At 43.7% G+C, this 19,123-nt stretch overlaps 1 protein-coding gene across 3 annotated transcripts in view; it reads right to left on the bottom strand.

Moving 5' to 3' along the window:
• VWA1 (von Willebrand factor A domain containing 1) overlaps positions 1-19,123 on the bottom strand; it is a 369,137-nt gene that overhangs the window by 15,310 nt on the left and 334,704 nt on the right. For all 3 annotated transcript variants that reach the window (XM_078642405.1, XM_078642406.1, XM_078642407.1), the window contains 2 exons: positions 16,942-17,220; positions 7,663-7,935 (listed from right to left, as the gene is read on the bottom strand). In XM_078642405.1, coding sequence (XP_078498531.1) covers positions 7,663-7,935; positions 16,942-17,220 — 552 coding nt within the window. The remainder of the gene's footprint in view (positions 1-7,662; positions 7,936-16,941; positions 17,221-19,123) is intronic.

The following is a 19,123-nucleotide window of genomic DNA, read 5'->3' as shown; positions in this document are numbered from 1 at the left end:
CTTATCAGATGTACATGCGACAAACTCTATGTCGGTATGACGACACGAAAGGAGAAACAACGTATCTGTGAGCACCGCAGCACTATACGCTGTAAAAGGAATGCAACCAAACTAACGGACCATTTCCTGACTGCTCACCATACACCCAATGACATGAGATGGACAGTAATTGAGCAGGTCCAAGTGGGACATAATCTACAGAACCGTCTCTATGAAAAAGAACAGCGATGGATTTATAGATTGTCCACCCACAAAATTGGGTTAAATGACAATATACCATGGGCCTCAGTGTTAAAATAACCTTGATAAAAGAATCATCTTTCTTACGATGCTGTTCAGTAACCCTTGCCATTATATTTATCAGTAACCTTTGCCATTTAATTTAGCAGCTGTCCATAATCAATTCTGTTTGGTCGACCGACTTGACAGTACACCTTGGGCCTCAGTGTGGTAAAATTCCCTTTATCAATACGGCCCCAGCATTATTCTTCTCGTAATTTTCCTTTCTTAAGTGTACATTTAATTCAGTCCCAAGCCCCGATTAAACTTCTATTCCTGCCTTTCCCCCTTTTGGCAAGACATGTATCGTTCTTCATAGCCGAAATTCCTTTGAGGAAAATGCCCCTTGCTCATCTATTTCTATTGGAATTATGAGAGCTTTGTACACCCATTGTTGTAAGCCCCGCAGTCTGTGATGACCGTGACTGCCTTGGAAGCAACATGAGGGTAATGCCACACGCTGATTTTTTACAGAAATAATGTGAGCTTTGAAAATTCACATTTATAATTCACACAACCTGTAATGACCGCCTTACTGCGGTAAATATAAATATATACCGCCCCTGTAATCTTTCCTCTCATGTATCGTTTACTACTTCTTTCTACTAACAATGCCGAATGTCAAATTGAATTGGGTGTTTTCAAAACCCTCCACCACACCGTAGCTCTGGCAGCAATAGTCACCATGACTACCCGTCACGTGTCCTCAAGCCTGCCACGCCCACCCCGGAAACGGACGCCGGTCATAACAGACGCGGCTAACAGAGATCACTGTAGCGGGGGAGCGGGCATGGCTATAGGTATTTTGCCGTCCTTTCAACAACTGAACTGTAAGTAAGCTAAATCCATTATGTTACAGCGCCAAGGATGTACGAACCTCGATGACGCCGCTGATTCGCGCGGCCATTACAAACGCTTGACCGTTTTTTCCATTCCTTTTTCGCAGAATATGTTCTAGTTGAGGACAATTCCTCCTCTGCCCCCGATACCTTAAAGACATCTAATATGAGTAAGACAGGCCAAAAGTCAAAAACCCTACATGTTACTTGTTTGTTGGTCTTTTTGTACGTTGGTTGATGTATGTCTTTTATGCCTGGTAAAATTGCACAATTTACAATCCGTCCTTACGCATAGTTTTTGAAAGGATGGACTACCACGCCACTTAAGTTTGGAAGCGGATGTGACTTTAACTATTATACGTCACCTTACATGCACATATTGATAAGTGTGTGAGTTGTTGGCCCATACCCACATCTGGGATCGTTGATCTCTATGATCAGTGACACCCAGCATTGTTTTTCAGCCACTAGATAACCCCCTTAAATTACGGTCGGTATATCTTTGGAACAGAATGGGATCGGCATGCTGCTTGTGAATATGAGAGATCCTTCACATCGTTACAGGCACGTATTTCAGTATATTTACGTTCCTTTTTCTGTCTTTCCTTCCACAGGTCTCTCTTTTCTTGAGCTCGCCGATTTTTGGTAGGAGCTCACACTCTGAAGCAAAATATTTTTTTGCTTTTTTTACACAAGAATTTAGGATTGGGTACGCCTTTTAGGGGGTGTAGACCGTCCATTTTCTTGGTATTTTGGTCCTGATGAAAACCTGGCATTCTCCATCATAAGGTTGAAACATGTAGACCAGACCACTTGCAGATATACTCTTGGTCATAATTACCCTCAAAGTATCTCCACACTGTTTTTAATATTGTCCAGTTGCTCACTAATAAAATATATTTCTTGAGTTTATACCAGGACAATTTTTAATATCCCCTTTTTTTGCACCCAAACACAAAACCAGCTCCACTGTAATCCAGGTGTTGTAGCACACCCTGGTGACGCTCGGTCATCAGGGTGGACCCCGATGATGAAGCATGTCACCACTAGGTTGGTGAGTGAGGGGTTTTTATAAAAGGAAGAATGTTTTCCTTTTTCTCGAACACACATCTCATTAAGATTTCTCTAATCTTTATGGCGATACTCCTTCTTTGTTTGCTACATAGCAATGTCTCTGAGCATAGTAACAATGATCATTGAGTGGTAGCAAACAAAACTGTAGTGAAAACATAGAAGATAAGGAGCGAGATGTAGACTGTGACATTACAAATAAATGTACAAAATATTACATGTGACAAAATAACTGTGTTCAAAACAGTGCGTCTCTAATTACATCATGTGGTCAACGCCACCCTAACACCTACCGACCTGCATAGGCCGAACATCTTGTCATGCATCCTCTTCAAAGCAGTTACACGCTATTGACCACTGAATAAACCCAACTTTCAGGGTAAAAAAAAGAACTCCGGGAGCCACCACATTAGAAGAGAGCCATGACATCGGCAGACTCGAAACCAAGAGTTGGCAGCACAGAAAGACAAAGAGACAAACATTCTCAACCTATGCCCCAAGATTCTGGAAAACAAATGACACATAGATACAGATAAACCATATTCTACTTTGATTCAGAAAGGAGTTAAATATCCCTTTGTTCAAAGTGTATCTCATCAAGCATTGATGAATACCTTCGCAGCCCCATTATCTACAATCCACTGCCCGCTCATTGACTCATTGACTCCCATTACATTTACAAGATTAATTTGTTCCATAACCCTATGTTTACACCATACAGTGCTCCCTTGATTACCCTCTAGGTTTGAGCTCTTGAAATCTCTCTTGCACTAGCCCTCTCTTAATGTGGAGATGCAAATTAAACAATGTGCTTGTCACAGCTGTTCCAGGAAAAGGCTATATCACCGAGGTCTGCATATTCATAAGGGACACAATTGACTAAAGCAACAGCCAATAGCACAACCTCTAAAATAATCATGGACATCGAGCGACCAAAATGCCAGGGATAGTGGAAGTGGTATCACACACCCTTTAGCTTTACAAACATTAAAGGAAGTGACATCATATGGCCTTTAACCCTGAATCTTCCCAGCTAGGGATGTTGGTTGAACATAACTCAGGTGACATCACACTAATTGATATTGCTGAAATTCCATAATAACTGTGTGATTACGGGGAGAGGATGTAGCCTTACTGCTAGAGTGGTCAACCTCGGAGCTATGGAACCGGGTTCGAGTCTCGGCAATGACGCTCAACATCCTGTGATTCTGGGCAAATCACTTAATCTCCCCGTGCCTAACAAAATTGAATGTGTCCTCATGTAACGAAACTAGTGCTCATATAAAGCACTCTGATTCCCGATGTCTCTGGTCTAGTTCGCGCTATATAAAATTCTTAAAAAAGATATATATATATATCTCCATACTAATATAATAAAGAGAGAGTCCAAACATTTGAGGCGGGTAATCTCAGGAACCACAACACCAATCACAACACCCAATACAGCGTTGGAAAGGGCAGTTGCAGCAGAAGGACATAGGCTATGCAGATGCCCACCATATACATTTAAAAGGTAAAAGAACCGTGCCAGCAAAGTAGTCCCTTGTGGGCGTGTCTGCGTTGTGCTGTGGGCGTGTGCTGGGGGGGCGTGACAAATGCTGGGGGCGTGTGGTACGTTCCGCCCTTCATGCCATGTCTCATATCGTGTGCTGTGGGCATGCGCTGGGGGCGTGGACGTGTGCGGGGGGCGGGATTACGGAAAAAAAGCGAACGATGTGCCCAATATTTCATCGTTTTTTCATTCCCAGGTTCTTTGCATTCCAGCTCCGGGTGTCCACCCTGCTCCCTTTAAATACCCCTGCACCCCATAATCATAACCCACCCTTACTCCTTAACATACCCCAACACCCTTAAACACTAACCCATCTTAACCCTATAAATATACCCTGTACCCCAAAACCCAAACCTATCCCTAAACCCTAAAAATACCCCTGTACCCCAAAACCCAAACCTAGCCCTGAACCCTATAAATTCCCCTGTACTTCAAAACCCAAACCTACCCCTGAACCCTAAAAATATCCCTGTACCCCAAAACCCAAATGTAGCCCTGAACCCTTAAATACCCCAGTACCCCAAAACCCCCACCTACCCCATAACCCTTAAAATACCCCTGTACCCCAAAACCCATACCTACCCCTGTACCCTAAAACCCAAACCTAGCCCTGAACCATAAAAATAACCCTGTACCCCAAAACCCAAACCACCCCTGAACTCTAAAATACCCCTGTACCCCAAAACCCAAACCTAGCCCTGAACCCTAAAAACACCCCTGTACCCCAAAACCCAAACCTAGCCCTGAACCCTTAAAATACCCCTGTACCCCAAAACGCAAACCTACCCCTGAACCCTAAAAATACCCCTATACCCCAAAACCCAAATCTAGCCCAAACCCTAAAAATACCCCTGTACCCCAAAACCCATACCTATCCCTAAACCCTAAAACTACCCCTGTACCCCATAACCCAAAACTATATCTGAACCCTTAAAATACCCAAACACCCCAAAACATATACCTCAGTACCCCAAAACATATACCCCTATACCCATACTTACCTTATCCAAACATTAAAAATAATATGCTTTTACCATTCATGCATTTACAACGAATTTCGTTGTAAATGTATGCGTGGTAAAAGCATATAAAATGTAATGCCATGCGTTATAATGGCATTGCGGAGCCAGGGTACTTTCGGAATGAAAGTATGCAGAGTGATGGTATGCGGAAAGAAAGTTGCGGAATAATGGGTGTTTACCCTCCCCCGGTAAGTACATTGGTGGCACGGCGGCCCACATCTCCAGCAACATACTCATATTTTTTCACCACCGATTTGAAAAATGCACAGGTCTCTCTCGTTGATGGCCAGCACCGACCTACACTTTTAGGCACACCTCCCGCCACAAGTTCTAGAATTGCGAACTTTAGAGCTGGGGAGCTACGTTCGAATCTCGGCATCAGCTCAACATCCTGTGATTCCAGGCAAATCGCTTTGTCTCCCCGTGCCTACCACAAATGAATGTGTTCTTCTGTAATGTAAATTGTGCTCATGCCATGTTGTCGAGTTTGCGCTATATAATATTGCAAAGAAAAATAAAGTAGGGAAACTCGAGTTCACACACTACTGAAGCGCACTCTTAAGTGCATCAGCAGAGCACTGTGAATCAGAGCGTTTCACAGGCCTGTCACAGATAAGAAATGCTATCAAAACGAAATCCTACAAAACAATATACTACTGGCCGGCAGCAATTCATACCCGGACAACGTCGGGACGGGCTGCTAGTATATATATATATAACAACACAACACACATGTTTAATTCAGATACACTTCTATTAGAGTGCTGACTTCATCTTTGAAAGTGGTGGGGTGTAATACAATACTTGCCATAAATTGTAGAGAGAGACTAAAGCAAGTGAGCCTCACTTCTAGGGGGAACCGATGGGTGGCCTTCTCCCCTCAACAAAACTTTGAAAAAAAGTGGATCAAATAGTACTTTTTAAAGCAACATTGTCACATAAATTTGCTTAAAAGCCATAGGCTCTGAAAGGTCACTCATTGCTTATACAGTTCCTTCCCTGGAGTGCCAAACCAAAGAAACATATACCTCACAAGCAAAGACCGACTTTTCTTTTCAAAATGTGCCATATGGGCCCCTATATGCCAAAGATTACCTCCATCGTGCCAGAGACAGTATTTTGTCATGTGTGCCCCCATGGCAAAAATTACATGATATAACACACCCATTCTGTCATTAATGTGATCCAATTATCATATGTGACACCTATGTCAAAATAGACCCTGAGAATGTTAGAGACAGTGTTTTGCACTTTTGCACCCCTTCTATAAGATATGGTTGTTCTGCCTTATGCCAAGAGTGCTCGACAATGTGCTAGCTACAGTATTTTGCCACAGGACCTCCTTATGCCAAGAATTTCCCCAAGTATGCTAGCACCAGCATTTTTCCACACTGCCCCATATTTCACAAATCACCTCCAGAATGACAGTACCAGGATTTTACCATGGGTACCACTATGTCAAGAATTACCTACACTATGCTGATTCTAGCCTTTTTTACCATAGATGTTCCAAGTGTCAAGTATTACCTCTAGTAAGCCCGTGCCACTATTTTGTCTCACGTGCCTGTCAAATTAAGAATTGCCTCCTTAATGCCAGTGACAGTATTTTGCCATGGGCGCCTCTACAAGCTGAAATACCTTCAGTATGCCAGGGTCAAAAGAAGATTAACAAGCATAAAACCACATTCTTACTCACGCTTACACTCATTTACTCACACTGATTATCACTCCTTCTCCCTCATGCATACTTACTCACTCTTGCACTCACTCTTACTCTCAATTACTTGTCCTTGCTTATTCACTTTCATTTTCGCTCATTTTTACTTTGACACATACTTTTTGACTCAACCCGGTTTGCACACCATCTAACTCTCACTTCCTCGTTCTCACTCACAGCAACTCCTACTCAGTCATACTTTCTCACTTTTGCTTGTTCTCACTTATTCCCACTCACTGACTCACTCATTCTCACTCTCAGTTACACTCACTGACTGCCACTCATTCTCACTCATTATTTATCACATGCTTGCAGGCACCCCTACGCTCACTCACTGATTCTCTCTCACTCTGATTCACTCCTACTCACTTTGGTGACATTCAATCTCAATCATTCGCACTCACCACCTGTCACAGTCACTTACTCACTTTCACTCAAACACATACACATGCTCACACATATAGAAACCCTCTTGCACATAAACACTCTTTCACACAAACACACAATCGATCTATAGTCACTGAAAAAACAAAGGTTGAAGAGACATTATAGTTAGGTGAAAAAGTGAATGAAAACATACCGTTTCAAACAAAGAAATCCACTGAAATTTACCAGTTATAGTTAACTGCATGCGACCCCCCCCCCCCCCCCCCGAGCCTTTACGGGCCCCAGGGGACCCCATACTCCGGAGCTGTATTGTTTTGTTAAGGGGAGGGACGTGTACGGCCCCCTTCCCTGAGCCTTTATGGTCCCCAGGGACCCAATCCCCAAAACCTAATATGGGTATTCTAATGATCCCACAGGGCACCCACAATACATGCACAATATACGCTCTTGCAGGCAGAAAACCTGTGACCTGGGAGTAGGCTCCCCGTATCACAAGAATGGAGCCGGCCGCGTGGGCCCTTCAGTTCGTTTGCGATGCCAAACATTTATATTTATGCTGTACCTGAGAAATGTTTAGTTTGACTACTCTGGCATACAACGTTGGAAAGCCCACTGGAGGGGAGAGGACATTGATCAAACAGAGGAATAATCTGGAACAAAAAACTTCCAATATTTAAGAACAGAAATCATATTAGAAAGAAACTCAGAAAAGTCCTAGGGGAATTAATGTGGTGTAGGCTATACAGGCAAAAGTAAAAGAAACAGAGCATTGGAAATTGATTGTAATGATCTTACCTTCTTCAGTGCAAGCTTTGGCTGACAAGGCTTTCTCTTGTCCTGATTTGTACACGGCTGTCACCGTCACCAAGTATGTGGTATTCGGTGATAGATTGTCTACAATGGTGCTGTTCCGACTGCCATCCACTTCTAAGAGTTTTACTGAATTCCCGGGCAGGGGGCCGTACAGTATCTGGTAACCCACCACACTGTCCGGGGTTGGCGACCAACTCACTTGGAAACTCCGGGAGCTGGATTTGGATATTAGGATCTGAGCAGGGCTTATTCGATCTGAAGCAAGAGAAAAAATAAGTGTTGCGTATTATTTACAATTTTCATTGGCCTCAAATATTTATTAATTGTATGTGAAACATAGAAAACTAGGCATGGCTGAGGTCTGCAATTATAGATGGTAAGTAATAGCATAGGCGTCAATTCACTCATATTGTAGATGTAGCAGAAATGAGGTCACACACTATTGACCCCTGATGACCTCAAAGAGTTGATGCCACATCCCACCCTCAGCCATTCAGTCGCCATCTATTTTCTCCTGAGTGTTTATAAGAATGACCAGGAATAAAAGGAGTGCAGACATTAAACAGAGCTACCAGAGGGCTGTTCACTTTCTGTTCCTGATGCTGTTTGCATGACCTCTGAGCCCAGGGGTAGCAAGAGCAGTGCTAAGGACACCAAAGGGCATGTCAGGGGTAGATGCAACCTTCAGCTAGCCCTGATTCAATACAGCTGCCCCACGTCAGGTACATGGAAGACAATAGGCTGAAGGCAGAGACAAACAGATAAGTGATAAACTCAGAGTAGAGGATGCAAGAAAGTGTGCAAAGGACTAACATACATATTTCGGAGGGGTTCACATCCATAGTTTGCTCCACTAACATTTAAGAAGTTAAAACACATTAGCAGGCATAGCTTTTGATAATTCTGAAAGGACTCATCAATGCTGGAACTTGCCATCATAACCCATGTAGAACGCTAAAGGTGTGACATGGCAATACAAATTCTCTCATTGCAGCCCCTATTTATTGATCTATTGTCCTCTCCTCCTTTCGTCATTTGAAGGTAGGCATTTTTTTATTATATATTGAGATGATGTTATGGTATTGCCATTTGTATAGCCCACAATCAGCCGCTAATATGGCGTCCCAAGGATGACTTTTCACATACAGCTGTTACTTGCTTCTGTGCATAATATTTTTCTAAAAAAACGGTGTTGGATCTAGCCCTGATCTCTTGACTGGGTGAGAGTACTCTGCTTAATTCAGAGACTCTGTCAATCACCACCCCTTGTTGTAAATAATATTTTTTAAAAGCGGCAGTTAGAACTAGGAAAACCATGGCGGCCCGCACTGTTGAAACAATATTTATCTGTTTGTTGCTTTTTAGATCTGGTATTTTATCCTTTTTATCATGGTTTTAACATGTTTTCACTATTTTATTTTGCGCCTTGCCGTTTATACAACTGTTGTCTAATGTCAGATTGCTTTGTGTCTTTTATGGCCAAAAATTGGCCGAATAAAGATTAATCGATGAGGATTGATGATGATGACTTTTCAAATGATTTAGAGGTTTCCATCCCCTACCAGCTTGATAAGAATGTGCTAAGAGTAAGGACAAACTTCTCAGTTACTTTCTGAAGTGGTGGATTGATATGATGTATTGCTTTATTAGTTTATAGACCTCCTCACTGATATAGAGCATATATTCTACAATGCTGCATGCATTGTTAGAGTGATCCGTCACCTCACTGGTTTATAGACTTATGTTCTACATTACTACCTCCAGCGTTAGACAGAAGATCTTCATTGCCTCATTGGTGTGTAGATAAATGGTGTTGTACATTGACTCATTGTTTATTGAAAGGTGTTCTATTTGTTGACTGCTCAGTATGCATTGTTTGCTATTTCTCTAATGCCAGACAGATATTCCGTATTGCACTATTGCTTGACAGGTGTTCTATACTGCTTTTGTAAAGGTTGTACCGACTTCTATTATTGGCTCATTGGCTGGTAGGGAATGTCTTTCTTCCCTCCTCCACTTTTGGGCAGACGTTCTCTTCATGAGTACCTCCTCTCATACATACTGACCTGTCTTTGGCAGACATGATTCAGATTGCTTTCTCTGATGTTGGATGGATATGATTTGCTGGCTAAACAATTGATACATAGAATGCCTCAATCATAGGTAGGCATTCTTGTTATGACATTGGTTGTATGGCGAGTGTTCTCTGTTACCTCCTCAATACTGGTCAACAATTTCCGATTGCTTTATTGGTTTACACATAATTAATTGTTGGGCAGACATTCTCAATTGCTTCGTTGGTGGTTAGGTTGACAGTGGTCTAGACTGATTTTTTGGTTGGCTGACATGTGTTCATTGGCCTTTCATTGGTTAGTATTTAGGTTTTCTCGGTTGCTTTACCTGATATTGTTCAGACAGTCTCCACTGTGTGATTGTAAATAGACAAGTAGTCTCCCTTGCTTTCCTTAGTCTTGGAGAGATGTTCTCCAATGTCTTGCTGGTGAGTAGCTAGTTGTTCTCCGTTGTTTTGTTGGCTAGAAGACTGGTGCCATTCATTGCTTCCTCTGAGGTACGACAGGCATTTTGCAATGCACTGGCAGATTTCATGTATTTGCTTAGGGCATCAGGAGTGGGAGCATGCAGGCTGCTAGTTAGTAACTTCTAAGTGGGTGAGTAAGGAGTCAAGAAGAGACAGCGGCTGTAGCATGTTATGCTGTTTGTGTTCCCCACGCTCACTGTGATTCTGTTGCATTTGAAAATGCTAGCTTTTTCCATGTCCTGAAGTTGCCATGGATGGGACAGAGGGTAGCAAGGTGCCAGGAGAATCTGTTGCCCCAACTTTTGTTGCCATTGTATCCCACCCTTCTCCTGCCGAGTGCTCTGTTTCTTGCCACGATCTAAGCTAAACAAGGCTTTGTGAAAGGTTGTGATATGGGTTGGGTACAAGGAGCCAGGTGCTTAGGGAGCTGTGGGTGTAAGCCAGGGTCAATTACAATCTGACCTCACCCTAAGCAGCGAGAAATGACAGGAGCCATGATTAATTGAAGAATGGGCAGAGGTTAATGTACATTTTGATAAGCTGAATAAGGAGAGCCAGAAAAACAAGGAAGGGATGAATAATAATCCCATTATTATCACTTCACCTGCTCCTCATTACCAAAAACGTAATTGAAAACCCAACTGGCACTTTGTATGAGAGTGATGACAAAAGGGATCAGAGACAGGCGTCCTAGAAACACAGAGGTGTACACAAATATACACAAAATTATTATATTTCTAGCCATCACATTACTTCCATAAGTATGTTTGCTGCAACCTTGAGGAATGTCTTGCGCTCTAGGCCCCCACACCAGTGGCGGCCAGAGAACAGAGCTTCAAAGCACATAAAACACTAGAATGTGGTGTGGTCCTCAAATACCCCAAAAGAAGAGTCAAGGAAAGGAATGAATTGAATTATTAGACAATGGGGTGATCCCTCCTCCATCAAAGAGGTTGTGTCTTCTCTTTAGGATCCTTCCACCAAATCAACGCCAAACCTTCGGACTTACCCTACTATCACAAACTACCCCATGTCACTCTGTCTACCTTGCACAATCCAGCCAAGCCCAAGACTCCTCCCGTGACAGAATAGAAGGTAGCCTATTTCATGCCAGCCCCCACCCACAATAAGGAGCACCTTGTAGATGCAAAGCCTTTTGAGGTCGTAACCACAAGTACTGTGTAAGCAAAGAGGATGGTCTGATGAAAGTAACAGCAGAGCAAAAATGGGCTGAGCTATCGGTAACAGGGTGTTCATGCCTCTGTCCGCAAATATGCCTGTACCAATGTTTTATATGTTGTCTATTTTAAAAAGAGTCCTAAAACAATGTAGATGCTGTCTGAAGAGTCTAGAGAACCTCGATGGGAGAGAGAGAAGAATGCCAATTTGTGAAGGCTCAACAAAGACTATATCATTGTTGGTTTTGCTAAGTTCACCCTAAGTTGGCAGGGTATGCCCAGACGTGTGTTCCTTGCTCACTTTGCCACTGGATTCAAGATAGCCTGGCTGATGAGGGTTATGAACCCGAAACCGGTCCCAGGATGCTTGTTTCCGGTCCAGGGAAGACATGGCTTGGCAGTTGCGGCTGGACTACTCCCATGAGGCACAGGGTCAGACTGATTTGCATATGGTCATGTCTGAACTGGGGTGGTAGAGTGAGCTAAAGAATGATGATGGATTAAACCCAGATCAGTTGACTGGGAGTGAGTGCTTGCAATGTTCAACACTCCGTCCATCATCCCCTTTGGTTTTGCCTTCATTTAATTCCTACCATGCCATTGGAACACAAGGTCACACTTCAGTAAGTGAGGAAGAGATCTCACTGGCTTTTGGCTATCCTTGTGTACATTGGTTTGACTCACTTGTTTTTTTCTTTCAATTGTTACATGTATTTTTTCACCTGTAAAAGTAAACGTAAAAGTAATGTTACTGAACCTGAACTCTTCATCGTGCATAAGAACAACAAGGCTAATCCCCTTATTCTATTCTCTAATCATTGTTTAATTATGGAAGTGGTATTTTGAGTTGGGGTCTTTTAGAATGTTCATGTTCATGACATGCTCCACCTCGCACATTCCACATTCATGTTCACAAGGTTGGACAGATATTTCTCAAATACCCCTTTAGTAAGTAGACTGACTTCCTCATTCTTTGCTAGACAGGAGCAGCCCGTGCAGGTAAGAGCGGTGGGGCAGGGGGCTGGGTTGGGGGTGGATTCGACAGACGACCACAAGGGAAAAATTAGGTAAATAACTAATTTTTCCTTGTAGTTCTCTGTCAACCGCCCCCCCCACACCCCCTCACCGCTCTTACCTGCAAGGGCCACTCCTGTAATGCTAGAGAGGATTTCACTGTTGCGTTTTCTCAAACGAGTTAGACTTTCTCTATTACTAAGATGGTCTGTAGACATTTTCAATGTCATATTGATGAGAAGGCAGTTGTTCTCCCATGCCTCATGGGTTAGTACACAAGTGCTCTCCTGTTTTTCCTCCAATTCATGAACAGACATTTCCCATCGTTTTATCGGCTTTTCGACTACTTTTCTCCATGGCCACTTCTTTGTTTCCTGTGCCTTTTCTGGATAGTAAAGGAATGTGTGTCCTATGTCTTGTGCTAAGCAACACACATTCACCATTACTTCTTGAGCTAATAATTTCCATTGCATTCTTGGGCGGAAAATAGGGGCTCTTTTGACAGAACCGCACACAGAACTCCTGAGGCAGAAGCCGGGAGCACCACTTACTTGTAATTTTAAAACTTGTGTATTGTTTTTAAACTTTACTTGCTGTGCGCTTACCTCCTCGCGCTCCTCCTCACTCGATCTTACTCACCCGTGCAGCCAAATAGGTGCTGTAGCGGGGAAGAGCAAGGTTGGCCGCCATCTTGGGAGAAGCCCGGGGTTGCCGCTCTAGTCGTCCGGCCACTCCCACCCCTGCCTGTATATGAGCAATACTCCCCACGGCCGCGCGGCGGGCGCACGCGGCGGGCGCACCGGGCGGGCGCACCGGGCGGGCGCACCGGGCGGGCGCACTGATCCGTCTGTGCCCGGTCGGGCCCCGGGGCCACAACCCCTGGTCTTCGCACGGGAAGCCCCATAAAATATAGCTCATCTACTCTAAATGAGCTGAGGCCTAGAGGGAAAACATAATGTAGTCATACTCTAAATCCCGCTAAACCACCTTTATATTGCCGCCACTGTAACCTGCACTTTAAGTCATCAGATCATTTGGACCGAGACCCCTCAGTTACCACACTACATAGTATGGCTCTCTTGAACTGTAGATCTCTCCCAAAACACTGTATTGAAATAGCATTGTTAATTGATGAACATCAATTGGATGTTCTGTTTTTGACGGAAACGTGGTTGCAAACGGGGAATGATCCCGATATCATTCGAGGCCTTCCCGTGGGATATGGAATTTGTAGAATGGATCGTGTGTCGGGTAGAGGTGGAGGCCTAATAATTATTTACAAGAACACTTACAAATGCCGATTGTTACCCTCATCACTTGATGACTGTGAAAGTCTGGTCTTTTCAATTGAATTCTCACCTATCAGTACCCTCTCCGGCCTATTGGTCTATCGGCCTCCGGAGACATTAAAACAATTCATCCCTAAACTCATTGATACGGCCGTAGAACGGGTAGTGACGATGGCAAATTTCACAGCATTGGGGGATCTTAATATACATCTAGAGGATCAGTTAAATCCCATAGCTAATAATCTTCTATCGAGCCTTCAGGCACTAGGTCTTAGTCAAAAGTGTTTTCTCCCAACGCATAACAAAGGCCATATCCTGGACCCAGTTTTCAGCAACTTAGATAATCTCAGCTCGGGGGACCCTATTCCCCTTCCCTGGTCGGACCATTTTTTTTTAATTCCTCTATTCTGGGTTACGAGGACTGTTCCCTGTGTCCAGAATCCTATGGTAGCCTGGGACAGGACATGGTGCAGGCTCCCCTTGGCGGAATGGAAACTGGCCCTAGAGGCTTCAAAGCCTCCAAAGGGAACTAACACGGAGGAAGCGAAGAAAAATTTTAACAATTGGATCCAGGATACTCTTGATCAAACTCTCCCCAAGACAATTGTTCAGAAACAAATTAGGAAAAACGCGGCCCCTTGGTTTAGCTCCGAACTAAGGGTCCTAAAACAATCTTGCCGGAAATTAGAGAGGGCTTGGAGACAGGATTCCACCCAGCACACAAAGGAAACCTATAGGAAGGCCATTAGGCTCTATAAAATCGAGATTAAAACTGCTCAGGCCCACTTCTATGAAACTAAAATTAGTAAAGCCAGCAACTCTCCAAAGGAGATTTTCCGCATAGCAAAGTCCCTGATTACCCCGCCCCAAATACCTCCATTGAAGGAAGGCGCTTTGTCACGTTGTAATCAATTAGCTGCGTTTTTCAAAGAAAAGATTCAAGCTATTTACACCACTTTCTCCTCTAATCAGCCTGAGTCACAGGAAATTGAGGCAACGGGCCTGGACCAGGCCCCGGTGCTGGATCAATTCTACCCTTTGAATGTAGAAACGTTTGACCAGGTCATTGGCAGAGTGTTGTCGGGCTCTCGGTCGGGCCCTGCACCGCCCCAACATCTTATGGGGACTATTGACTCTGTCCGACCAACAATTATAGAGATATTAAATTCCTCTGTAACAACCAGCACTGTCCCCCCCCCCTGTGGAAGTGCGGATGGTGAGAGCACTATTGAAAAAGCCCAGTTTAGATCAATCAAACCTCTCCAACTACCGTCCAATCTCGCTCCTGCCCTGGCTGAGCAAATTGTTAGAAAAACACATTAATAACATCTTGGTCGACCATCTAGAATCTAACGGTTTGCTAGATGCCACGCAGACCGGCTTCCGTCCACATCAAGGGACGGAGACCGCTCTGTTGATGGTAACTGAAGAAGCAAAGAAGGTGGTGGATGAGGGGGGAATAGCTGCCATCATTCTTTTAGATCTAAGTGCAGCATTCGATACGGTCAACCATATCATCTTGACCGACTGACTTAAGAGTGTCGGGGTCACAGGTGCTGCACTGGCATGGTTTTCCTCCTTCCTCAGTAGCCGCCACTTCCAGGTCTTCGAGGGAGATGTGGCCTCTTCCAGGCTACCCATGGAATGTGGGGTACCTCAGGCTCGGCCATAAGTCTGACGCTCTTTAATGTGTACATGATACCATTGGCGAGGATTATCCATCCATTTGGCATTAAGATCGTCAGCTATGCAGACGATACCCAGTTAGTGGTATCTCTTCACCACGGCAAGGGCTCGTCTAGCACATAGGCCCCTTGCCTTGTAGCAGTAGCCAAGTGGATGGAGCGTTCCTATCTCCGCCTCAATGGAGACAAGACAGAGATTATGCTGTTAGGTAATTCCTCCCCCTCTATCTCTGTCCCCATGTGGCCACCATGTTTAGGTCTTGCACCATCTCCAAAGCCACACATAAAGAGCTTAGGCGTTTGGCTCGACAACTCTCTCAATTTTGGACACCAAGCCACTATGCTCTCATCAACCTGCTATGGGCTGCTAAGAATGCTCTGCAAAATCATTCACCTTCTTCCTTTTGAGGCTAGAAGGATAATGATCCAGGCCCTTATCCTGTCCCGGCTGGACTACGGAAATGTTTTGTACTTAGGAGCCCCGCAGACCACAAAAAGTAAACTACAAGTGGTCCAGAACAGCGCAGCAAGGATGCTCTTGCAGGTTCCACGGCGACAATCAGCAAGGCCAGCCCTACGGCAGCTTCACTGGCTACCCATAGCTGCCAGGATACAGTTTAAGGCTATGTGCATGGTTCATAAAGCCATGTGGAAAACTGGCCCATCAATCCTACATCCATTACTAACACCCTATTTGCCGCCAAGAGCCTTACGCTCTAGCTCCTTACATCTGGCCACCACTAAGAAAATAAGAAAGGTAAGATGGGTAGGACGTTCCTTCTCATATACTGCGGCCAAAGTGTGGAACTCTCTTCCCCAAGCCATGCGAGAGAACAGCAATTTGTTGACCTTCCGCAAGCTCCTAAAAACGCACCTGTTTGGATTACCCTCCTAGGTGGTGAAGACTGATGTGCTCTGCTTTCTTTTCCTTGAGCGCTACGAGGCCTCCGGGTAGTTAGGCGCTATAGAAATACTCTTCATTCATTCATTCATTCATTCTTTGTCGCTTTCCCAGATTCTGTTTTCTCTACTCATGGGTAAAGTTGTTTTGCTTTTCTTCCTCGTCATGTAATTGCATGTTTCCTATTGCTGTTTTGGTTGGTAGACTGATATTCTCCATGGCAGTTCTTGCACAGCCACTCTCTAGTGCCTCATCCTCATTAGTTGAGAATGGAGAGGTGTGGCACAGTGGCCAGAACAGCTAACTCCGGGGCGTGGGGCTGAAGGTTTGATCCCCGGCGGCAGCTCAGTTCAGCATCATGTGACTTAGGGCAATAGCTCACTTAATATCCTGGATGACCCCCAGTGCCTTGGAACCCTTATCTTTGCGCTTTACAAATAGGAAATATTATTATATCAGTAAAATGAACAGTTTTTCAGTCAAACTTGCATAACAGTATTCCATCGCATTATGAAGTTTTAAACGTCACCTAGGGCAACAACAAGTGAAACAAATCTGACAAAGATCACAGGGCTTTTCATTTCTGCACATTGAAGATTCAGGTGTTTGGGGATCTAAATTTGATCCTATTGGACAATGTAATCTGGAGAATTACCTTCCAAAGTGGTGACCTGCACAGCCTGAGGGGGGATGTACTGCTCGTTGGAGTCTGGGATGACTGTGACGTTGTATCTAGTGCCTGGTGCCAGGTTCCGCAACACCACACCGGTCTGATCCCCTGCCACCAGCATTGTCTGCTTTTGCCCGGGCTCTGCCACTGGTGTGTATTCCATCACATAATAACCTGTAGTTTGGGAGAGGAGCCTTGGCCAGGTCACCCGGAAACTGCTTGCAGTGACGTCGAATACTTTCAGTCTGTCTGTCCAAATCACCTCTGAAAGAAAAAGTAATACGGAAATGTAGGAAGTCATTTTTGCCTACTGTCCTCCCTGCCTGAGAAGCTCTGCCCATTTAAAATATGCCAGTCTACAAATCATGCATAGGGATTACATGATGTTGCCTGCTACATGTTTCTGGTGCTCAGTATCAAATGTCTAGCCATTCTTCACGTGATCCTGGTTAGTCAATGTTCAGACTCATTCATCACGTAATTTAAATCACAAACTTATAGCTGGTTAATAGTTGTGCAATAGAGTTATATAAATCACACACATACCCACACACCCTCTCTCTCATGCATAGGTCACACTACCATGGATGGGTCTTTACAAAGTCAGAAAACGAGATGCTTTGTCCCACGATCATCTGGCGTTGGGAGAACTGACAACTATCAAGCAACAGTTTGCACACAGAGATTGTAAACAGTGGCATTGTGTCACAAAAATGTGGAAAGAAATACAGAAAACGTGTAAGATAGTTTAGTTTTCAAAAGCACACATTTTTAAAAGAAAAGAAAAATCGCATTGATGGTACGAAAAATACAAGAACTACATTATTGTTGTCTCCTTGGGTAGGACAAAACGAAACTCGGGTTATTAGGAATTAAGGCAAGGGTTATTTTTTAGTATTATAGTGTAGTTTTTTGTGATGTGATTTTGTTATTTTCTTAGTGTTATGGGGTAGGCAAATTAGGCAGGCTACCTTTTTCATGTAACATTTTTGTTGTGTTTACAGGTGAGTAGGTGAGCAGAAAGAACAACTGTGCAGTTTACTTTATTTGAGGTTGCTGGGTGTATCAGAAACACAATTTGTGTCTGACTAAGCTCCACTGTCCAGGGCCAGGGTTAGAAGTAGAGATTCAAACGTGTAGCACTAGTGATGATTTTAGAAAATTCTTTGTGCACAAGCTGTAGACCGTTCATGTCTTTGGGGTACGTATATGCATGTGCAAACCGAAGATCCATATTGTTCTATAGAGCTATGCCTACACAACATACTTTGAAAAAGAAGCTCGTGCAGAGACCACGAGACATGGACGTAATTGTATTTATGTGAAGCAAAAAACACACTAGCCTGCAAGATACCTGCTTTCCACCTGCGTCTTGGTTGTCTATATATTACTGAGCATCAGACATGGATAGACCCTTAAAATAACCACACATATCACATCTAGTCCTGGAATCATGATAGGTTTTGCATATCCAAGTTCTTGTATTGCTCGTGATTCGACACTGACCCAGGGAAGATGCCCATGTGGTAACCTTCTGTGTATACATGTGATACATGTGACATGACCGTGCTCCAATGTCTTTAGTCAAGGTTGATATAGAGACTTAGGGTCTTATTTTGAGTTTGAAAGATCGTATAACCATCACGTTTGTGACTAAGTAACTATCCACCAAACTCTAGATCAGGGGTCCTCAACCTTTTCTGTAGTGAGAACTACTTCTGGTCAGTGAAAATGATTGTGAGCTTCTGAAGGCTACCCATCTCACACATTGTACCAGATACCTTCAAACCCAGCTCCATTGACTGTAAGCCTAATGTCCACAGAACCATATACTACAGTTTGAGCAGAATACCTTCTCTAGGGGCACTATGACAGGACTGCCATGTGTGTCTGTGACAGCATAGGTCTTTGTGGATGTATGAACATGTGTTTGTATGAAGGGATACATGTGTATGGGTGACTGAGTGCCTATGTCTGTATGTATTTGTGGCACTGGAATACCCTTTGTCATATGTAGAACCGTTAATTGTATAATACAAACATATCACCATTGTTTTAAATGGGAGACATTTAAAGTCTAGAAAGTGTTCAGCAAAAATGTTCATGATATGGAACATTTTTCTAACCGTAACATTTCTCCCACTTAAAATAATTGCTGTATTTTTCG

The sequence above is a fragment of the Lissotriton helveticus genome, chromosome 5_1 (assembly GCF_964261635.1).
Source record: "Lissotriton helveticus chromosome 5_1, aLisHel1.1, whole genome shotgun sequence".
Taxonomy (NCBI): Eukaryota; Metazoa; Chordata; class Amphibia; order Caudata; family Salamandridae; genus Lissotriton; species Lissotriton helveticus.
Note: the sequence above shows the minus strand (reverse complement) of the source record. Positions and strands in the feature narration are given on the sequence as shown.